Here is a 24,137-nt window from a genome sequence, read left to right as displayed (position 1 = left end):
AAAAACAAAAGCAACGCATGTGGAAAATGCTAAAGAGCTTTCGGAAGTTGCATTTTTACGATGATATAAACACGACTGTTATTGCATCTATTGCTATAATGCTACTAAATGTCATGGATAATGTCAAGACTGTAAGAAACAACAGTTATCGGAAACAGCTATTGGAACAAACTGACACTACAGCCATCTGTTGCAAAACCCTCAAAACTAAATCACACTCCTAATAAATACGGGAAAGAGAGATGTCCGTTGCGACAAGTGGAAGGAGATCATTGCATCCTACTGTTGAAAAGAAAAAATTAATGAAATATTAAAAAATACAAAATATATCATATTAAGGGAAAATTTAAAGATGTAAATTGGAATGCACATTTGTTTTTATCACATGCAAATTTATATTTTCGTTATTAAAAAGCGCCTTGTTGGGAAGCTAATGAGTTAATGTGAATTGTTACATCTCGTCATTACTCAAAGTATTATATATTATTTGCTGTCAAATCGCAAGAGCGATGCTTTTTAACATTTAGTGATATCGCTCAATAAACATCATTAACGTAATATCGAACGTCGCTACAAGTTTCTGACGATCACGGACGACAATCTGTCAGGAATAATTGAAGACGAGGGAGGCATTTATATATAGGCAAAGGCAAGGGCCGCGTGTGAACTTGCAAATAGGCTGTCGTAATCGGCGGCAGCCGAGCAGTCGAGCAGCCGGTTGAACAGCAGTGCTGAGCGGCGCGGGGCGTCTCGTCACGATCGGATTAATTAATATTCATCGACATCGCTGAAGCACCTACCGGGGCGGTCGTTCTCGTTAGAAGTCAGCTGCGAGCTTCGTATGTGTCGCGTACGCGTCCTCCCCCTTGCACTCTTTCGCACAGCATCCCCCGAGGCGATCGCGAGCACACGATAAAGTCCCCGTGCCACGAGATTTCCTCCGCCTCCCTCTTCGCCTCTCGCCTTAGTTCTCCAATGCTACATATGCGTTGTCATTTCATCAATTATAATTAATCCCGATAGCGAAACGCGAGCACATACACGCATCACATCGGTATGCCGCGGAAGAAATGCCACACATCCGAATGTTCCAATGAACGTTCTCAACTCGAGCTTAAATAAGTCTCGACAAAAGCAAAAATAATTGGATAATTAAATTCATAATATTATATTGTATTGTAACAAGAGTTCGTAGCGTCTTTCTAATAAAATCTATTTTATATCATCCACTAACGGCACGTTAATGAATTAATATAATTTTATTTATTATATTTGACTGTAATCCCGAAATAATATAAAAAAATGTAAGTGGAGAAAAATCCTCTGTCTCAAAGAAAATAATATTTAAACAGTGAAAAACATTTAAATAAATAAATCGTATGCAAACTTATATAAAGAAATTTTGTCTACGAATTTAATTATTAGATTGCGTGTACCATGGATCTTCTACGGCGAATATCTATTGATCGCTATGAGAATTGTATCTCCGAAACCTGATCCCGAATGCAATTGGATACCGTACGTTATAAAGAAAGTGAACCATGTCCTCGAGAGAGGAAGAGAGTGCCCTTTCTCCTTCAACGTGCCGTTGATTATTAATGACGGCGATGGTGGTCGTCGAGAGCGAAAACGCGTATACCCGGTACTCTCGATCGACACGATCTCTGCCCGCTGCTTGCTTATACTTTCAGGCTCTCGATGACGCTGACCACCGATGCAGAACGAGAAAGAAAACGACCTTGCCGTGAAAATTAGTTTTCTTGAAAGTTATTCTTTTTCTATATTTCTATAAATAATAATCTAATAACTTATTAATTTATATTTCTAAATATAAAAAGTTATATATTTTTCTCTATATAGCTGAATTTATATATGATAATATACAGGGTGAGGCACCTAAAACAGGCCACCTGAATATCTCGGCTGTTATTGGTGATAGAAAAAAATGTGTCAGACCAAACTTGCATGGTTTCGAGGGACACATAATTTGTTCTAAATAATTTTTTATTAGGTGGATGTGTAGAGGTCATATGAAGGTCAACTTCTTTTTTTTTTAATGGTATGATGTTTTTTTACGTACCATCTAGTAGAGCGTTTGAAGATGCGCACATTCATCTACGGATCAAAATCATTCAAAGTCACTGAAGGCTAAAATTTCCAAGTGCTAGAACTTTTTTATTTCTGAGTTTACGATATTTTCAATAGCAGATAACTCTAGGCAATATAAAAAATAATGATATCATCAACTCAGAACTTCTCGGAAAAAAAAAATTTCTAAGGGCTAGAACTTTTTCATTTCTGAGTTTACAGTATTTTTAATAGCAGAGAACTCTAGGCAATATAAAGTAAATTATTTTCCCTTGCAGTTGGCCTTCAGTGACCTTGAATGATTTTGACCCGTAGATCAATGTGCGCATCTTCAAACGCTCTACTAGATGATAGATACATAAAAAAAACATCATACCATTTAAAAAAACGAAGTTGACCTTCATATGACCTCTACGCATCCACCTAATCAAAAACTATTTAGAACAAATTATGTGTCCCTCGAAACCATGCAAGTTTGGTCTGACACATTTTTTTCTATCACCAATAACAGCCGAGATATTCAGGTGGCCTGTTTTAGGTGCCTCACCCTGTATATTACGAATAATGTGAATATTAATTGTTATTTAAATTCTAGTTTTAAAACATAATACAATATATGTATAATATATATAATATGTTTTTAAAGAATCTCTCTCTCTCTCTCTCTCATACGTTTTTCAGTTTACTAGTCAATATTTTAAGATTAATTAATATCTTCAGATTCCTATGGTATTTAACCGAAAGAAAATGGGAACGAGAAGGGAGCATAAAAATCATAACGAAATCCTTTTAAACGCATAGAAGCGCGATCCTCTCCAGATGCGCATTCCTGATGAAACCACATCCCGCCCAGCGCCGGCAATATTCAAGGTGGATGTTTCTTGCGGCGCGTCCACTCTCACTTCTTTCGTCCCTTTTGCTTCTTTCACTGCGGTTATTTCCAACTTGGCTTGCTCGTCCGTCGCGAATCCCCATACGTTTGGTCGCGATTACGCAGTCACACGCGTGTGTGCATTGGCGAACCACCGTCGGTGGGTCCTGATACCCATTACATACCCGTTCGTTTATTTTGCGGTTTTGCGCGTTACAGATCCTACTGTAATACTCTCCTTTGTACAACGCCGTGATTCCCTCCTCCCTATTATATTTCTTGCACCATCGGCATTGCACCGGCGGCGGCATGATCTACTGCCTCGTCCCTATTCCGCGCTGTTTCCTTACGACCAAATCAACTCGATAAAACACTGTCATGTCAATTCGAAGAAAGACAATCTAATTTACGTATTCTGCCAAAGTGGTCGCCAGATTGGACAGTTATGAAGATTCTCGGATTCGGGAAATCCGCCAAAGACCGAGGAGGAGAGAAGAGGACAGGGAAGAAACTCGATTCGTTTGTGACCGATTTTCTTTGCCTACCGGCGGCGACTCCTTACGCGCAGTTGGCGGGAGAAAATCTGGAAAGGAGTCGGACGACGGGCGAGGGGGATGCCAGTTAACGTCGTAAATCGCATCCCTTGGAATTTATGCGTAATCTACGGTGACCTACGGCGGGCGGTTTAATGTTGCAGAGTTATGCGCCGTGGACACATGCACGCACGTGTGCACGCACGCACTCGCACATCCTCGTACACGCGTGGCGCGCGCACTTAGGTACGTAAGCGACCTAGCCCAATCTCGACGGCCCACGCCGAGTCACAGAAGGGCAAGGGAGTAGCCGCGCATAACGCATTCCCCCGGACGAAGAAGGCAAAGAAGAAGATAGAAACTGGGGAAGAAGAAGAAGAGATGGTGCAGGAGGAAGGAAAAGAACGTGGCGAGAAGGAAGGCCACAGACGGTTATAAGAGTTAGCAGGGCGGTGCGTGGGTCACAATGCCCTTAGGTCCTTCCCCCTTCTTTCTGTACTGGGGGCCTCTTAGCTTTTTCTTCGTTCTCTGCACTGCTCGACCTCTTCTTCTTCGTCCTCATGCTCATCCTCGACGTCGTCGTCGTCGTCGTCATCATCGTGATCGTGGTCGTGGTCGTCGTTGCCGTCGGTACAGACGCGCTACAGACTCGTTATGGAAAGTGCGCGAGATATTGTTGCTTGTATATATGGAGAGTACCAGGGAAGCGCATCGTGATTGTACTATGCAGATGATTCCGCGATATAGGCTATTCATTGTGAGTTATTTAAGAATTTATACGCGGTAGGTAACGGACAAAAAAATAAATAAATAAATGAAAATGTAAAATATGTACCGTGCGAAAAGTTATAGTGCAAATTAGAAGCTTCAATATATAGCATTTTGTAAAGAAGAGAAAGCGAGAGAGAAAACGAGAGAAAGAGAGAGAGATGAAAGAAAGAGATCTAACATGCATCAATGTACCAATGCTTACCAATACTGTTTCTCTTGACTTGGTCAGAAACTAATGATAAGTACGTTTGCCATTCTAAACTCTATTAATTAATAAACTCAAAAATACAAAACGATCTTTATCATCAAACACACGTTGGATTCATCGACGCAAGATGCCGTGCATTGATATCGGCGTTATCAATATTGCCCCGCGTGTTGCTCCGATTTCTTTGAACAGCAAAGCGTGATCACGTTGATCGCGTCAATGAATCTATGAAAGGAGATTAATATACCGATTAGATGACATGCGGCGATACTTCCCGTGCAGTCTCCGAGCGCGTTACGTGCGGCGTGCAGCGACCGCCTCGGCGGCGGCGGCAGTGATTACGATCGTCGGCGCAGTCTTTGCCGGAATACCGATGAATAAACAGGGGAAGAGTCGTGATAAGCGCCCGGAGCCGTAGCGCGCCGTAGTGCATTATGCATGCGCGAGAGCGAGGGTAAATGACGGAGGTGGCAGCGCTGATGATGGTGATGATGCAAAACGCGATGATAATAATAACGACGACGTGGACGTCGTCGGGAATGAAACGGACACGCGTCCGTCTGCCTGCCTGCCTGCCTGCCTGCACGCATCCTCGCGCGCGCGTCCTCCGCTTCGAAAGGGGCGAGTTTTTCCAGGCCAGCGGGACCTGTCGTGCATGGCCAGGCTGGCCCGCGAGGCTTGCTTCTACGATACATCCCGTGAGTGGAGCAGCGGAATGTGGAAGGCGGTCGGTCGGTTGGACGAACGGGCGTGATTCATGAAATAACGATTAACGTAAGTAACGAATAATCGCGGTTAGCAGCGAGTGTCACGCGCCTTCGTTTCTCTTTGTAGACTCGACCGGATCGACCCGCGAAACCGCGGGTTCGCGACTTGATCTCGGGCTACTACACGTCGCGACGCGTCGCTCGAATGGTCCGCCACCCGCGTGGATCTGGCTACGCGATCAGATTACCCCGACAATGAGTTCCATTTACCGCTTCCCCTCCGCGCCTCGCCGACTTGCAGTTCTTAACGGCGGACGCGTGCGAGAGAACCCGTATCCGTTTCCGCGCGCGTACGCGCGTGCATTTCTCCATCGGGATCGCTCGGTTGCGATCCGCTACGTACATCCGATCCCGCTGGGAGACGCTCGAGAACGAGACGGTCGCGTGGACGACACCGTACAACGGCACATACCGGAACGCGATTATCGCGACGCCGCGCCGCTTAAGATGACGCCAATTAGGGTCCCATACGTTTTCCGCGTCCCTTTCGTGTCCGAGCTATAAATTGTCATTGTATCGGATAGCGGTTGCGAGTGAACTATCAGATTCTGCAAAGTACAGGGTGTCCCATGGGAAGTTGCTGAAAGTAAATGATTGGTTCTCCCCTCCATGACTTCAGAAAGGGTCTTACGGTTAACGGTCGTTCATCTGAGTGTCCGCAGTTTTATTCTGGTTGTGGTAGATGCAAGTCCGTGCGCGTCAAAATGAGTAATCTGACGACGGAAGAAAAGATTTATCTTGTCGAGTGCTTCTTTTCCAGAGGAAAAGTTTATAGCAATGCTTACAGGGGGTTTCGTACTAAATACGGAACACATAAAGTTAAGAGCGAAAACACGCTGAAAAGGTTAGAATTTATTATTTCTTTAAACGTATGCGTTACGTCACTCCATTTTTTGGCAATAAATCTGCATTAAAATAATGTTTTGTGTTATTTTTATCAGAATTATCGATAATTTTATGCAGTATGGAACTATCCAAGACCGTAGACATGATCTGCCAGGTCCTTCTGTGTCTGTAGCTGCAGAAGAAAACATTGAAGATATTAAGAAGTATTTTGAAGAGAATCCAAATTCTTCCATTCGGAAAGCTGCCCAAGCTCTTGAAATATCCAAAACAACGTTACACAGGATTTTAAAACATTTCCTGAAAATGCATCCCTATAAAATAACATCGCATCAATTGCTAACCAAACGCGCTATGACGAAACGTGTGGAATTCTGCAAGACGATAAATGGAATGTTTGAAGATGGAGAACTTGATGCAAAATTGATAATTTACACGGACGAAGCACATTTCTGGCTAAATGGTTATGTTAATAAACAAAATTATAGATTTTGGGGGTCGGAAAATCCCAACGTTTCCCTGGCTAAACCTTTACATCGACAAAAAATAACAGCATGGGCTGCGATCTCGGTAAAAGGAATTTATCTGCAATTCTTCGAATCAACAGTCACTGGTGAAAGTTACAAGCAGCTTCTTGAAACACAATTCTTCCCTCATGCAAAAAAGAGGCCTGGTCAGAGGATTTCATTTCATGCAGGATGGAGCGACACCACATCGAACCCAGGAGGTCTTCGAAACAATCCATAAAGTTTATGGCAATCGAGTCATCGGTCTGGGATACCCCAAATTTGCCCAGGGGAGGGGGCTAGAATGGCCACCGTACTCGTCGGATTTAAATCCATGTGACTTCTTTCTTTGGGGATACATTAAGGACCATTGTTATGCCGGAAATCCAGAAACAGTGTCAGATTTAGTAGTAGCTATTAAAAAGGTCGTCAGCAACATTAAAGACGACATGTTAGAAAAAGTTTTCACAAGTTTTCGTAAAGGAATTGATTTTTGTACAAATTCAGATGGTGCACACTTTGAAAATATTTATCATTAGCTTACTTGATTATTAGCATATTTTTCATTAATAAAATAAACTGATATAAAAACACTTTGCTCAATTTTATTTATACCCATTAAAAACTGCAGACTTTCCTCTTTCCAACGCAATTTTTGTTTTTTCAATAACTGCATACGTTTAAAACTGACAGCTGATTAGTTTCAGCAATTTCCCATGGGACACTTTGTATTATAAATCATGCTTAGAGAACAAGGGCGAAAGCAGACGGGGTAAAGAGGTTGTAGTATAGATGGTACAGACTGTAAAGTGTTGTATAGAGATAGCGGAAGATGCTGAGTTGCTGAACGTAACACACGTTTTTTCTGTTCCGCAGGAGGACTACAGTCAACGCAGACGCTTATCGACACCCAGCGGCAGCCCGAGCCCTCCCAGACCGACCAGACTCTCGAGATCCACCGGCACTCTCACCAGGGAGGAAGAGTCCTTCTGCGAGTCGAGCAACACCCTGACCAGGGACAACCAGAGCCAAGAAGCGGAAAGGAAAGGCTGGTTCAAGTCCCTCTCGAGGAAGAACAAATCTAATGCTGCGGTAAGACTCACTTCCTGCTTCTCGATATCTAACAATTTACGCTACAGTGTTTATCGTCGCTGACATATTCTTAAAGGTAGAAGATGGATTGTGAAAATGTTATTTATCGATAATAAAAAATCCTGTCTAATTCTAAGGGAGCAACTTGAGTAATTTAATATCAAAGTTAAACTTACATCAGATTAATTTCCTTCAGAATTGCAAGAAAAATATGTGAAACTATTGGGTGCACTCTAAACTGTTTATACGATAGAAAATTATAGAAAGCTAAATCAACTGCGTGATTAACGACACGAAAAAGCATTCAATATTCGCGATCGATAGTTCGCCAAACAGATAAGCGATTATGAAAATTTAATGTCGAGTTTCAACACTTTCGTATCTTTTAATTTAAGAGGCCGGTGACCTCGTTAATAACAAGATATAAAACGAATACAAAATATTTCGGTTGACGTCATTCCGAATGGAAATGGACTATGTACGAAGTCTGGTCCAGCGTTCTTCAAGGCCCGACGAGAACGAGTTTAGCACGAGTGTCCGGCTTTGAAACCGGCAAGTGCCAAGTGGCAAGAGAGAATCGTCTGTTAATGTCGTCGTCGAGAAAACGTCGCATCGGAGACGCGACGAATCATCCTGCGAGATCTAGGATCTTTTTCAAGGATGTTATCCGATAACGAGTGGACTCTCCCTCTTTCTCTCATTCTCCGTGATCGTGCCGTGGTTATCTCGCGCACGTTGCGCGCACCAGGTCGATGCGCATTCATCAGTCAGAGCGCGGGTCGCTGCGCCGAGCCATTAGGGCAGCGCAACCTCCAATTACCGGTTTGATTAAATGCTTAACTAACTCCGCGCTCTGTGGTTTAATTTAATCGCGAGATTAAGTGCCGATCAGGAGGTTGGTTGCTCGCCTAGCCCTATGAGCCGGCCAACGTCCGTGCGCTCGCGCGGGAATAATCTCTGTTAAGTTCCGATTCTCCTACGATCTTGGCTAGCACAGAGAGGAGAGAGGAGAGGAAACGCTGCTCTCCTCGCACGGAGGAGCATTCGCGCTCGCGCGCTCGTTCAAGATGATTGCGTGCGTATGAATCTCGCTGTGGACGATGATCTATCGGATGAGTCGGCCGGCGAGAATCATGACTCATGAAGGCGCCGTGCGATGCAACCACGGGGGGAGGCCGCGATTTTTGCGAGCTGCGGGAAGAATACGCGGCTTTGTACGCGCTCGCGCAATTTTCTCCGACCGGCCGGCGAGAGACGGGGGTTGGATACCGAAAAATCCACGACCGCCAATGGAGGCTAGCTAAGTTGGCTCCGCATTCGTCCCGAACAATTGACAAAGAAGAGACGGGCTTTTTACGCGTTCCTTGAAGCGTTCCCGTTAGTAACTCTCTCTTGAGCGGCTTTAATCCCTATTTATAATCCCATTATATCCCATCGAGCGCATAATAAGATTATTTCAGGAGAAGCATGACGATCTTTATCTGAGTTACGATTATGGATCATGAAAAGTCGATTAAAATGATTTTTTGTTGAAATTTATTACAGAAAAATTATATAAAAAGATAACGAGATTAGAGAAGTTAATAACGAGATAATTAAAAGTGAAGTGGTTTGAAGATATGAGAACTTTTTATATGTAAAACAGAAAATTTTAGTACCACCTATCATGAAGAATTCGTCAAGCTATAGTTAAAGTTAATCGAGGCTGGTAAAACCGCCCCTAAACGTCAGGAAACTGTGGCCAAGTGTATGTGCTTAGCTATGAGGATTATACAGTGCTGTAGAATAATATATCATTACAGCGATACGTTTCAATCTATCACACTTGCAAAATTCCGTCTCCTGTACGCGAAATTATAACGTTCGATGAATCGATATTCGGAATAAGCGGACGTAATTGTTACACACAGAAATAATCTGCGTACGGCTACATTTGGTGCTCCCCCTTCTCCCTGAGATCATGAATAATGAAGCGTCGATAACTTTGCAGTCGGTGGATAAAAAGCCAAGAATACCCGAGAGCGAGATCTTGACGACCGGCACCGAGGATGAGGAAGCTTCCTCCGCGCCCGAACGAGTTTCCGTGCAAAAGAATCTCCGCTTCTTCGGCGATACGGATCAGGAGTCCGTCTCGTCCAACAGAGACCGCAGGTAAATGTTATAATGCAAGCCGCGCATGCACAGCTACGAGCCGGCTAAATATTTTGCGTGAGAATGATTTAACTGGTCACCATTCAATTGTCAATTAATTAACTTAAATTAAGCTAATCATCTTAAATAATTGTGTTTCTCTAAAACTTTAAAATATTCTTCTTAAACATTTTATCGTTGCGTTTTTCCATAAGGAGATAGACAATATACACGCTATAAATAACTAAATGTTACATTTAATATTAGAATCGATATGTATTTCAGAAATAAACGAATCGACGACCACGCCTGCACGAGGCGTGATGCCACGAATTCAAACCGTTTGGGTATCATATCAGGCCCAAGGAAACCCCCGAGACTTGCCGAGAGCGCGTTGTCCTCGGGCGAGAGCACGACGGGCGACAGCAGTCAGCAAAGCCAGAACTCTCAAAGATCGCAGAGATCTGTCGTATATCTCCACGCTGCTACAGGTATGATCCGTTTTCTCACGTATTATTTGCAACTATTCATATTCTGTCCTAATATGTCGAAGATCTTAATTCTCTTCAAACTATTTAAAACGCAATATTTTTGAGAAATGAAAATTATATGCTAGAAAGTTTTTCATAAACTATTCTTGTAGCACATAATTTTCTTTTTTTTTAAAATACCGATTCCAGACAGTTTAGATATATAATATATAAGCTCTTTAACCCCTTCAGCGGCAAACAGAATATCACTGTTTGTGCCCCTGGTGGCACCCAAAAAAAAGTAATCGGATTTTAAAGACACCTTGTATTTAGGGATTTTTTGGCTCGCGAAATATGAATTTGAGGTACAAAATTTCATAATTCAAAATGGCCGATCCAATATGGCGGTCAAAAAACCAAAATCTATCTATTTGTTATGAAAACTGGTATCTAAAGGGTTTTTGAGCCGCTGAATACGAATTTGAGATACAAAATTTCATAATTCAAAATGGCGGATCCAATATGGTGGTCAAAACACCAAATCTATCTAAGAACAATTGAAAAACTGACAAGTATTTGTATCTTAGAATTGGGAACCCAAACTATCTTTGGAAAGATTCATCCAAAAACTTAGTGAAAAAAGTTTTTATTTATTTTGTGCCACTTCATTGGGTTCGACATTTTGAATTTTGCAATTTTGTACCTCAAATTCAGCGACTGAAAAAATTCTTGGATACCAGTTTTCATAACACTCAGATAGATTTTGCTTTTTTAACCGCAATATTGGGTCCGCCATTTTGAATTTTGGAATTGTGATCTGAGATTCGTATTCATCAGTCCCAAAAACCCTTAGATATCAGATTTAATAACATTCCGAACAAATTTTGATTTTATGATTATATTTGATCGCCATATTGGATCTGTCATTTTGAATTTTGAAATTTTGACTATGGATTCGTATTCAGCGACCCAAAAAGCTTTTGGGTACTAAGTTTTATGAAGATCGGCCCAATCAATCGAAAAAAATACAAGGACGCCATATGGCGTCAATGCCGACATGGACACATACATTTTTCGCGCCATATGACGTCAATGCCGCCGAAGGGGTTAATACAGATCCTGTCTTATTAGCACTTCTGCATATGAGTTCAAGAATATTTTTATAGATATACAAATCTTTCCTTTTATAATTTATTACTAATTATTCCGAATAGTATTATTGCTATTATGAGATATAAGTCATTAAAGCATACTATTTATTATTTGAAATTTTGCAATATGCATTAAACTTGCGTCACGGGAAGCAAAGTCGGTAAAATAAAAAACATCTTATATTTCTATCTGATCGTTTAAAGTTATTTAACGAACTGGACGACGTCCGACGGTGAAAGTACAGAAAATGTCAAGCGTAACCGCGCTCTAATTGCTGCTCAAGTCCGATATCTGCATTCCAGTCGGCGAAATACCTGGCCCGAACGAACGACGTAGGGCGGCGAGTCGCGAGGAGTTAAATCGACCGTTGCAATCGCACACGAGAACGGTGTCGAGAAGTGTGAGCGTCCTTGCCCCGTGGAAGCCGCGACACTACAGGGAACCGTTCGAAATCAACTACGATCAGCAACAGCACGCAAAACCGATCGCGACCATGAGACGCAGGCAGCGAAGCCGCGAGACCCTCAGCCGCCGAGGAAAGGAAGCCCGGAGAAGCAAGGACAATCTGTCCAAGACAAGTAAATGCTCTTAACTCTTGAATCAAATAAGTAAATGCGTGTATCCTTAATGAAAAGAGGTAAACGTTCTTACCATTAAATAGAACGAGTAAATGTCTCTGCATTCTTCAATAAAACAAAATTAATGCTTCCCATTTTAATGGGATACATGATATTTTACTAGACTGTGAAAGACAGAAATTTACGGCAGCAATACATGTTTCTACTTATCAGCACAAATTTGTAAAGAACTTGAGTAAATTCAGCTTTAATGAGTTTTAAATTTCAACAAGAAGAACGAGGTACTTTTATAACAAATTTATGGTGGTTTGTCATTAACCTATGACTGAAACTCAATTAAATTCAAACGAAATGTAGATGGGAAAGGAACAATCACCAATTAAATTGCAAATATTAGTATGTATACAGATTACGTAACCAATTTCATATAAAACGAACGTGAAGCAACTTTAATCTCTTGTTAAAGAACATGTAACATGCCGTTCTCTCTCTTCTAAAAATTTAAATTACTATTAATAGAGACATTAGTAATAGAATGATAGACACGTAAGTAAGAAAAATATCGTGAGTGAACCGGCAAGTCAAGTTCCCACGCACCAATATCCGCAGTTTGATATTTATCATAAACCCTTTCCCATATATACATATATAATGTAATCAGTTTTATTGCTTCAAGATAGATCGAAGAAAATTAAATTTAACTTTTTTTAAGAGAAAATTAGATAGATTTTCTCTCAAATTGCTGCAACTGAATTGCACAGAGAATTTTTTATTAAATATATGAAATTTTTCAATATATACTTTTTACATTTTTGAGAGCATGCAATTTCGTGATTTACTAAATATCCACTCATCGCTATCACAGAAAGTATTAAATATTTGCGTCAATTATTACAGGTACTATTAACCGCAGCACCTTGAAATCGAAGGACAAGCAGAAAGTGGATAGAACCGTTTCCACGGAATCGCTGGCCACCAAATCGCGGGTTATAGGCTCCAAGCCGGAATTGAGCAGATCCACGTCTGTGCCACGCGACCCGAATAAAAGCGCGGGATGGTTCAAGCTGAAGAGCAAGAAGTCTCGCGCCTGAATTGGACGGCCATTGATCAATGCTAGTCTCGAGTTTCATAAATGTATTGTAATTCGTAATCTCGTAGGCGATTAACAGGCGCCGATACCCGGCGCGTGCGCGCTAATTAATAACGACGCGACTTATCGTTAATATACATCGCTCTTATCTATACTTTTTAACGTACACGTCGCCAGCGTCAGTCGCAATCGCGCGAGATTCTAATTCTTTAACCGTTTAGCTCACAGCGCAAAAGTATTGCTGCGGCACGTGTAAATTTAATTGCTGTTGTTAACACGCTGATTGATTTCGCGAGTTTATGGAATCTCCGCGTCGCCTGACGTAAAGTCTTATGCGTAATAAATATATATACGTAACAGAATGAACACCCGTTCCCAAATAGAGGCAAACAGGCACGCGCGAAGGAGCTTTGAATCTAAACTTCATAAATTAATATTATACTTTGCGTATCAAATAAATAACACTCTCTTTGTAACGGAGAAGATTGCAAAAGAGATATGCTCGAATATAAGTTTTTGAAATATAAGTTTAAATATGATTTATGTATCCCAAAGGAGAATTTTCCTCCTACAATATATCAAATATTGTCTTATTTTAATAGCTTTCTCTCTGCCAAATTTAACGGATTAAATTTGCTGCGTATGACGAGAATGCGTATGTGAAGAAGTATCGTGCATTAACATTTCATCGCGCATTAATTTCTGAATCTCTTAAATCTCGGCGAAAAGCATTTTTCATATTTTCATCTCGCAAAATCCGTATGCGCTGCGCGTCTTACGAGACATTAACGCGTTTTATCTCATTTTACCGTGAATCAGAGTGCCATCGTCTAAACTCTTCTTCTATGTGTACGTTTGTTAACCAATCAAAATTCCTGAATGCATAATGTATTCCGTAACAAATAACACGCCTGTCTACGATAAGCGTTAGTACAATAAGAGGAAATGTTTTCCAAATTTTTATCTTGACGACAATTCAAAGGAGCATGAAACGGGCCGTTACGTATAACAATAACTGAACATCCTCCTGTGCATAGATCAATTTCGTCTCTGCATGCTTATTGTAAATAAATACTTGTGTATTAATAATCGTAATTCTTGATCAATGTTACTAGAATCTATCGCGTTTCCATACATATGCAACTTGTCGCTGTAAACTCGTGAATCGCAGATTACAGTTACGCTATTGCGATAGCTTTTCACGTTCAACATGGCTCACGAGTGACTCACGCAACGCTGAACGTTATCTGTTATACTGTGATACGCTTTTGCGTGTGAACGAAGAGGCAAATTCATTACGGCGACATGAATAGTCATCTCGCACCACGACTTCATTCCTACCCGGTGCTACTTACGTGCGTGTGTACATATGGATCATTAAACGCGCGATTTGCATGTAAATATCATGGATATACATTGACAGCATTGTACGAAAATTACCAATAAAGCCAATCATCTATATTAACATAGACATCATATCTCTTTGTGAGCGTAAGATGCGTTAAATACGCGGAAAATCGAGAACGACTTTTATTTTGTAACACAATTAATAAATGAAATAAGACAAATAAACTGTCGCAACATCATTCTTTGTGATATTCACAGGCAAAATCATCATGCAAATCGTAACTGCTTTTGCTGTTGGAAGGATATCATCATATGTGTGTTAATCATTGTGGTACTCACGTTACGTGGGATGGATGTGGATTAAACAGCAGGTTATGGATGGGGAGAGAGGCACAGGCATGTAGGTAGGCAGAAGGATTATCAGTACAGGTTCAATAATCGATGTCTTAAATGTACGAATCACGACTCCACAGTTTTATTCAGCTTATCCCAGCAACACAATGTCGTTCCGCACAGTACAAGTATCATTCCCAAATACGTGTCTGAAAAGTAAAACAGATAATGAGGCAAACAATTCATATTTTCATATAGAAATATGATATCGTATCAAACGTAACTTACTTCTGTGTACTTTTTCCTCGCCCAGGAACCAGCCTGTGATTGCCGTAAATACGAAGGTAAGGGAATTTGAAACTGGCACAGCCAAGGATATATCAGTACTCTGGAGAGTCAGGAAATACAGCACCGACCCGCATTGGTTCAGAATAAATGGCAGGATGTACTGCGCAAGAAAATGGAATCATTCTTGCAATACAAATTGAATATGCATAATCAATAGAATCATTAATGATAAATGTGCAGATTGAGCCTTTAACTTTAGAGTTTTATATAAGTAGGCTCATTCAATAATTTTTTTTTCATGGAACAAGGTTTGAACGATATTATATTGGTCTGAGATTTCTTAACCTCACAAAACGGCAATTTTTACTATTTGTTACTCTTCTCACAATTTCAAGCGACTGTTTTAACTCTTCAAAGCCAGGCTTATGTAGCAAAAGCAATTGAACGAGCCTATTTATGGACAAGATCTAAGGTAGAAGCTCAATCTGTATACTTATCTCGTTAATATTTGTTGATGCTTGTTACTGAATGTGACAAACCTCTAACTTGGTTACAAGAAATACGAGTTCCTTGATCAATCGTCGAGAAGCAGACGAAGCCTTGACATCCTCCAAACCTCGAGCACCCCGTTTTATAAATGGATTGGTTGCTCCCCAGAGAACCGCGACGAGGCACAAATATATCACAGAATCTGCAACACATCGACGCAATGAGCACTTTCGGTTTCGTTGTATCATAAAGGTTAATTCGTGACAAATCGGCAAAAATAGATTGTTAAGAACCGAATCTCACCAGTAGTAACTGCCATTGTTGTTCGTTATCTAACGTGGCACATTACGGAGGTTGAGTAAAACGCGCAGTGCAATTTGCATCGTGAGAACTTCTTAAACAATTCGCGGTAGAAATTCTACCCAAACGCACCGTCAGAAATCGCGGCCATTACTGACTCACCGTTCCGTGAACCGTTTAAAAAGACGCGCAACTTCACGCTGCTTCTCTCAATCGCGATTCTACCCAAACGATATTTAGTATGTAACAAACGTTCACAGCCCCACGGAGATCGATCTCTTTGAATTTTTTCATGCAAGATTCACTTTCGGCAATAATAATTGTAAATATACGAAACGATCCAACGCGACGATCCGCATCGCCGGCGCTGCCGCTGCGTTCCATACTGAAATGGTCGAGATTTATCGAACAGCAAAATTGCGATTCTCGAAGTATTTTAAGGATCGATATTATCTACATCTCTCACTTGCTCGGATTTATGCATTAAAAAATATATGTTCCTTTTAAAACCTTAATTACGTCTTCAGTTTACCTTTATTTTATTCGTGTGCATATTATGAGGCGACAGAGTTGCTGATTATGCTGTGTAATTAATATTTCGCTGAATTAAACCATGTGCAAGCAAATCTCTCATCGTTGAATTGTTTGTATTGAAAATTTAAAAATGATCTAATTTATTATCATGAAGTAGTATTACTTATATAGATAAAAGATCCTTTTGATGTATAATTAAACATCGTCATACTTGAAAATAGAAAGATTCCTGTCGTTGAATTGGATTACTTGAGAGTAAAATGATTCCTGTCCTCATTATAAATCGTATTTATTGTTTGATTTATTTACAAGATTTAAACACCTAATAATAATAAACAAATTAGAAAAAGGCATTTGAAATATATTATAAAAGTTTCATTAATTCATCGACAAATGTTCGATAGTTTCTAATTGTTCAATTTGAATCTTCTTAAAAGATTCGTACTGCACTCGCAGTCGTTCCAGTTCCACGGATTTTTCTAAAATTAACGCCTGCAACCAAAGGAAACTAGAATAGATATACATCTGTCAATATTTTATATATTCTCTTTATCAATGTAATAACCTGCATCTGTTGTTTTTGGGCTTCTCTTTCCTTCGCGATGGAACGCAGCAGATTCCGTGCACCGATTGTCTTCATTTTCTCTTTCTCCACTTCTTTTCCTAAAGTGTCTAATATCTTGATAAATTCATCGGAATTTTTCTCAAAATCTGTAATCTCTGCAGGATGGATGATTTTTGTAGACCATAGCATATGTAACCGATGTATAAATATTTCGAAATTGTTTTGACAAGTGCAATTATCGACAAAAAGAGTGCAACTTCAAAAGCTTTTAAAAGAGGAAACAAGAAAGAATACATTTACAATTTGAGGCGATACTTGGATTTTGAGATAAAGTATTTATTTCTGTTTTATATTATATTAAAAAAAATTGACATTTAATTTCTTTTTTGAAGACGATTGACGGATGAATCTTGGTAAAAAAAAACAAACTCCTATAGATATCAGGACTTGATATTCGTTCAATGTAATTAAAAGCGGTAACTGCTACCCGAGAGTACAAGGTGCATGGATTTTTCTCGTGCAAGAATTTATTGAGCAAATAGTGAAAATACACAGTGCAATCGATGCGTCATCATCGACGGTCGAACAAGCGTAGATGGTGCTGATCGAGTAAATTCGCCGTGTCTTCCATCGACGTAACTTACTGGACACGAAATTCTGACATTCCTCCTTCAGCTTGTTCGTCTGATTAGCCGCCTCGGGCTCTAGAACACGTATTTTACTCAAATCATCGATATAAAGACCGTACTTCGCCAACGAGTCGGCCATTTCGTCCTCGCTCAGTCTTGGATAATCGAGTCACGTATGACGCTCCTTCTCCAGCTGCGATTGGGTACCGGAGTCGTCTGGTGACATCGTTCGTGCACGCGATTGGCCAATGAAAGCACGGATGAGAACGCACTAGATCGAACCGCTTTGTGAATCCGACCATGATGTAAGAATACAAGGTGTTTCATTCCCGAGATGCGCAGTAGTCGAAAATGAAGACTACCTCTTGACCAATTAGAGAGTTGGCCCAAATGTAAAAAGCAACATGGCTCCTCTCATACAAACGATAATAAGATTATATTGTGTGTTTTACATTGTGTTGTGTTAGATGATATATCGTGAAAGAAGTAAGAAATTATATGTTATTATAAATGAGAATATTATATAGATTCTATTAGGGGTGTGATTTAGTTTTGAGGGTTTTTTTTGCTCAAAAACGCATGTATTTAAATATGACAATGAATGAATACCTTAATCAAAATATTTTCCTTCGTTTTCTAGAACTTTTTCTCATCTTTCTGGCAAGAGATGGATTCCACCACGATAAAATGACTCTTCTTTTCAGTTGATCCATTCGGCGACGAATTTTCGCACTTCTTCGAAATTATGAAAGTGTGTATCCTCTAAAGCGTGTTGCATCGACCGGAACAAATAATAATCGCATGGAGCAATGTCCGGAGAATACGCGGGATGCGGTAAGACTTGCCATTCAAGCTCTAATAGTGTTTCTTTCACTGATAACGCAACGTGAGGTCGAGCGTTGTCACGAAGAAGAATCACTTTCCGTCGTTTACTCGCAATTGGTGGTCGGTTTTGGTCCAATGCTTGCTTCAACTTGTACAATTGGTGTCGATAACGATCAGCCGTGACAGTCTCGTGCGGATTTAACAGCTCATAGTACACTATCCCACCAAATACGGAGCATTACTTTTGAACCGTGAATATTGCGTCTCGGAGTGGATGTTGATGGTTCGCCTGGATCCACCCATGATTTTCTGCGTTTCGGATTATCAAAATAGATCCACTTTTCATCCCCAGTAACAATCCGAGACAAAAGACTCTTCTTTTTTTGCCTGGTGATCAACGAAATGCAAATGTTCAACCGGTTCGCAATGGCACTTTCCGATAATTCATGTCGAACCCATTTCCCTTCTTTCTGAATTTTTCCCACTTCATGTAAATGTTTGGTAACTGTTGTACGATCAACATTTAATGCTCTGGCAAGTTCTGAAGTGGATTGTGTTGGATTTTCGTCCAATAATGCTTGCAAACCTGCATTTTCAAGCTTTCTTGGTTGTCCCGAGCGTTCTTTGTCCTTCACATCAGTATGACCACTTTTAAAGCGTCTAAACCAGTATTGACACGTGTTAATTGATGGGGCAGAATCACCATAAGTTTCCACAAGAATTCTATAACCGTCAGCCGCAGTTTTGTTTTGATTAAAAAACAAAAGCAACGCATGTGGAAAATGCTAAAGAGCTTTCGGAAGTTGCATTTTTACGATGATATAAACACGACTGTTATTGCATCTATTGCTATAATGCTACTAAATGTGATGGATAATGTCAAGACTGTAAGAAACAACAGTTATCGGAAACAGCTATTGGAACAAACTGACACTACAGCCATCTGTTGCAAAACCCTCAAAACTAAATCACACTCCTAATATATAATATTCTCATTTATAATAACATATAATTTCTATATTACTTATCTATATTATAAATAAGTGACAAAAATTTATTGAATGTGTAAAATAAATGAAAATAATAACATCAAGTATAGGAATTTATCAGTGTATTAAGTATTATATTTTATTCATAGAAATGCCATCGTGTTGCATCAAAAATTGTAGCAGCCATACATATAAAAGTGATACAAAAGGTATTCACATTTTTTAGATTTCCGAAGGAAATGACAATTCGGGAACAGTGGCTTAATGCCTGTCAGCTTAATGAAACAAATGTAAATGTTGATTCAGGTTAGTTACTGTAATTAACATACATATGTCTTACTTTTTGTATTTGCACGGCATCAAATCCAAAAACATGTGTAAAAATGTTTACATTTTAGCAAGGGTATGCAGTAAGCATTTTGATACGAATCATTTTATAATGCAATTGACAAAACCGAGGTGTAAAGATACACCGGCCAAAGAATTACGGCGGTTAAAACAAGATGCTATTCCATGTAAAATGTTAACATTAAGTGTAGCAAAAAGGAAAACAATATCACAAAATATAAATAAAAAAATAAAGTAAATGACATATCGTAAGTAGTTCCCACCTGAAACGAATGAGAAATATTAATAAGAGTATTGTCGAAAATAATTTTAATAAAGAAAAATGTAAAAAAAATATACAGGTGTAGCAATAAAGAAAATATATCTACAAATTAAATAAAATGCATTTGTTTTTAATTATAATATACTAATTGTTATATATTTATTTTTACATTATCCACAACAGACTTTTAAAACTTAGATCCTTCTACATAGTTCGATCTTATATTTAACATCGTTGTACATTCATTTCAATCAATTCACATATAACAACGGACGTTGTATTAGATATATTGATAATGCAGCATATTATGATAAATATAAAACTAATATAAAATCGGACTAGGACACCATCATCTAAAAGACGTCGAAAAAACGTCGAAAAGACGTTTTATGTCCCGATTTTGGACATGTGTGCTGTCTGGGTTCGCATTTCGCGCTGCATTTGGGCCAACAATTTGATTGGTTGCTCCGCTATTCGGCCGCCATTATGCGCAGTGAAACGCCTTATATTCTTACATCATGAATCCGACGTTCTCAATATTTTGATAGGTCGATGATTAAAATGGAGCAGAATGGGGATACGTTAGGACGCGCGTCCGTTTCTTCTTCCCGATGTCAGCGAATGTAAAAGCGCAGTTTTCAAGTAGCTCAATACTACGTCGAGCCACGCTCGTAGCGTCGTCACACCGTCTCGCCGAGACACGTTCTCAGCTGTTCCTCGATTGCACTTCGCACCCGATTGCACCGGAACCGATATACGTTCCCGTCGTCGCGTTTGCTCAATTGTTGTAACTCGTCCCGAGACTGCTTCTGTTATCAGAGTTCGCTATGTCGGGCGATCACAAGACGGTGATCAAGTATCCCTCGGAGTACGTCAAACTAAACATCGGTGGTTCGCTCCATTATACCACCATAGGCACTTTGCAGAAGCATGACACCATGCTGCGTGCCATGTTCAGCGGTCGCATGGAAGTGCTCACCGACTCTGAAGGTGAAATATTTTTATGTACATCTTTTTAGAATTGTTCTATGTACTTGGGATTGAAATTCGTGCAATCTGCAGACTTCAATGTACGACCTGTATAATTTGTTCGATTAAACATTGAAGAAATAATGCTTCTGCTTTATTTTGTTCTATTCTCTCTTTATTTGCAAAGTTTCAAATAGTTGATTTAACAGTTATAAGTTATTTATTACTGTAGACAATTTTCAAAGAACTCCAATCATTTGATTTAATAGTTATGAAGTACTATTTTATACTAAGTCCCCTAATTTTCCAAAGCTTTATATATTATTATATTTATCAACCTGAATGTATAAATTAGAAAACGGTGTAAAGTAGTTTGTGCCATATTTTATTTATGCTGCTTTTACATGTATTTATTTATATCTTTGACTATCACATCTTGTAACAATAGGTTGGATATTGATTGATCGCTGTGGCAAACATTTCGGAACAATTTTGAATTTCTTGCGGGACGGTTCAGTCCCTTTGCCAGAAAGCACAAAAGAAATGGCAGAGTTGCTCGCTGAGGCAAAATACTATTGCATCAGCGAATTGGCGGAATCTTGTGAACAAGCACTATTTCGGAAAGAACATGAGGTAGAGCCCATCTGCCGAATCCCTCTCATCAATTCGCAAAAGGATGAACAATTTCTCATAAACAACACTACTAAGCCTGTGGTCAAGTTGCTCATTAATAGGCATAACAATAAATACTCCTATACAAGGTAAATGTTTAAGTAAAGGGTATTATAATATTTCATCGATTCTAAGTTAAAACAATGTAGTTAGCGAAGCCTTTAGGCTTCTAAATTGTTTCTTGTGTATCTCATAACATGTATCGATACTTCTGAATCATGAAAAAGATGATAAAAATCACTGAATAAAATGTCACGACAATGTCTGGTAGTTCTACCGCTGCAGCGGTCGGGCTCGATAAAGAAACGCAACTAAGCAAATAAATCTGATTTTTGCAGTACGTCGGATGACAATCTATTAAAGAACATAGAGTTGTTCGATAAGATATCGCTTCGCTTCAACGATAGAGTGTTATTCATCAAAGACGTCATCAGCTCGAGCGAGATCTGCTGCTGGACGTTCTATGGACACGGTCGCAAGGTAGCCGAGGTGTGCTGCCACTCAATCGTCTACACGACCGACAAGAAACATACGAAGGTAACATCGCACAATACGTTGAAGTGTAGTTGATCTTCGAGTTACATCGAGACAAACACTTTTCTTCTTTTCCTCAGGTCGAATTCCCCGAAGCACGAATATACGAGGAAACATTGAACATTTTGTTATACGAGAATCGAAATGGCCCCGATCAGGATTTGATGCAGGCAACATCCTCGCGCGGTGCGGTCGCCTGTACGTCCGACGAGGAAGAGGGTGAGCGTTCAGGCTTGGCCCGCCTTCGCTCCAACAAACAAAACACCAACTGACCCAGTGTTGTCCTTTTAAATCCACCGCACCCCGCGATTCTCAGCGTCGTTCGCTCTCTAAAAACGTGCATCAATATCAGATAAGATGCAAGCATCGAGTGTAGAAGACGCGTCGCTCGATTATTTCACATTAGTCGAGTTTCTTTCTCTTCTCGGCCTCGAGACGTGGAACTGATTGCCACAGTCGAACGATAAGCTGTCTTGATAAGTTTCTTACATCACAATATTTCCGCGTTACTCTCCAATTGTTGAATATGTGTATATATATATATATATATATACACATACACACACACACACACACACACACACACACACACACACACACACACACACACATATACATATATACACATAAGAGAATCGTATTTCCCCTCGATTAATGTAAAGCCTAAAGACAAAATTATAAGTTTCTTCTTTTTTTTGCTATCCTTCTTATACAAACATATTTATAAGCGTGCAAGTAAGAATGGCATCTTATTGATTTCATACAATCAGTCGTACCATGAAGGAAAAGCGTAGCGCCGCGTGTTTACTGTTAATGTGCCAAATCGTGTTAAATCTGTGAGAAGAATATAAATCTGAAGATTGCCATTCTATGACTGATAAATTTATTTATAAATTTGTACTCTATAACAGCTTTTAAGCAGTCATTTAGATTAATCTGTTATAAAAAGAGTTTTCTGCAGAACTAAGAGAGGAGGACTGCATTGTTACCTGTTATAAGTATTATTATTATTATTATTATATTATTATATATTATATCATCACTGTCATCATCGTTATCGTTATTCTCATCATTTTAGTTATTACTTACTTTATTATCATCATTTATTATTCTCCTACAAATACTATTATGAATTTGATGATTAATTTGTCATTATTCTCTTTCATAAATTTGCATAATTTGATACTTCAATAAAATGTATTATGTGTTATTTGCTTGCGTTTTGTATAGCAACATCAGGACTCTAAACTGCTTAAAGGATGATGTGGAGTAAAACACTGCCCTACTAAATACAGTAATAAATGGAAACTCAGAATCTAATATACATATATCAGTCAAATGTGGTTTTAATGATACGTTTTCAATGTTATCTCGATTGAATCATAACGTTAAATATATATTAAATATGAAATACACGTTTCAAGATTTCTAGCTTGAAACGCCAGTCAAATACACGTGATACAGTGTGTCTAATATTGAATAAATGAGCTTTATGTCGAATTTTCTACTGATTGTGCGAGATGAGTCATCCCAAATATTATTGTATTGCCACTTACTGTAATTCCCATATCTGTGTAAGGACATTAATCATAGTGATCTTTGCTTAAGAAAATTGGAATGGCAATCTGATTGTAACTATAAAGGTAAGAGAAGCCAACATTTCTTATTTCATAATAAAATAGGAAAGGAAAGAGAGTTTGCTTTCGGATATCGAAAAGTTTAAATAAATAAAGGTCGAGCGTATAAAATCTGATACGGATCTTTGACTACTCTGGTAGTGTATATACATACATATATTTCTTTTCGTGTTTTCAATAATCTGTAATCTTATAGTTGATAAAGGGACCATATTATCGCGTTACATATTTACATTGTGAAATATCTTTCCATTCGTGTCTGTAACATGTATGTTATATATTGAATCGAATATATTTACGTTGAATGAAATAGTCCA

The 24,137-nt window shown here is 39.3% G+C and overlaps 4 protein-coding genes across 5 annotated transcripts in view; 2 read left to right on the top strand and 2 right to left on the bottom strand.

Annotated features, from left to right (window-relative positions):
- Positions 1-13,698, top strand: part of LOC105285989 — a 120,446-nt gene extending 106,748 nt beyond the window's left edge. For both annotated transcript variants that reach the window (XM_011350591.3, XM_011350590.2), the window contains exons 4-8: positions 7,464-7,679; positions 9,670-9,830; positions 10,095-10,300; positions 11,734-12,009; positions 12,907-13,698. In XM_011350591.3, coding sequence (XP_011348893.1) covers positions 7,464-7,679; positions 9,670-9,830; positions 10,095-10,300; positions 11,734-12,009; positions 12,907-13,100 — 1,053 coding nt within the window. In that variant the 3' untranslated portion in view covers positions 13,101-13,698. The remainder of the gene's footprint in view (positions 1-7,463; positions 7,680-9,669; positions 9,831-10,094; positions 10,301-11,733; positions 12,010-12,906) is intronic.
- Positions 13,699-14,897: 1,199 nt separating this feature from the next.
- Positions 14,898-16,238, bottom strand: LOC105285990 (transmembrane protein 234 homolog). The gene is made up of 4 exons (XM_011350593.3): positions 15,860-16,238; positions 15,607-15,758; positions 15,068-15,227; positions 14,898-14,988 (listed from the first exon to the last, which is right to left on the bottom strand). The coding sequence occupies exons 1-4, from the start codon at positions 15,873-15,875 to the stop codon at positions 14,906-14,908; spliced, it is 411 nt and encodes a 136-aa protein (XP_011348895.1). The 5' UTR covers positions 15,876-16,238; the 3' UTR covers positions 14,898-14,905.
- Positions 16,239-16,660: 422 nt separating this feature from the next.
- Positions 16,661-17,741, bottom strand: LOC105285991 (intraflagellar transport protein 20 homolog). Its single transcript, XM_011350594.3, has 3 exons — positions 17,600-17,741; positions 16,956-17,110; positions 16,661-16,882 (listed from the first exon to the last, which is right to left on the bottom strand). Exons 1-3 carry the CDS (start codon positions 17,721-17,723, stop codon positions 16,769-16,771), a joined length of 393 nt encoding a protein of 130 aa, XP_011348896.1. The 5' UTR covers positions 17,724-17,741; the 3' UTR covers positions 16,661-16,768.
- Positions 17,742-20,543: 2,802 nt separating this feature from the next.
- On the top strand, positions 20,544-24,125 carry LOC105286870 (BTB/POZ domain-containing adapter for CUL3-mediated RhoA degradation protein 3). The gene is made up of 4 exons (XM_011352125.3): positions 20,544-20,998; positions 21,426-21,738; positions 21,988-22,186; positions 22,264-24,125. The coding sequence occupies exons 1-4, from the start codon at positions 20,836-20,838 to the stop codon at positions 22,453-22,455; spliced, it is 867 nt and encodes a 288-aa protein (XP_011350427.1). The 5' UTR covers positions 20,544-20,835; the 3' UTR covers positions 22,456-24,125.
- The last annotated feature ends 12 nt before the right edge of the window (positions 24,126-24,137 follow it).

Source organism: Ooceraea biroi, chromosome 1 (genome assembly GCF_003672135.1).
Source record: "Ooceraea biroi isolate clonal line C1 chromosome 1, Obir_v5.4, whole genome shotgun sequence".
Taxonomy (NCBI): Eukaryota; Metazoa; Arthropoda; class Insecta; order Hymenoptera; family Formicidae; genus Ooceraea; species Ooceraea biroi.
The sequence above is the reverse complement of the archived record's forward strand: the minus strand, read 5'-3'. Positions and strand labels throughout refer to the sequence as shown.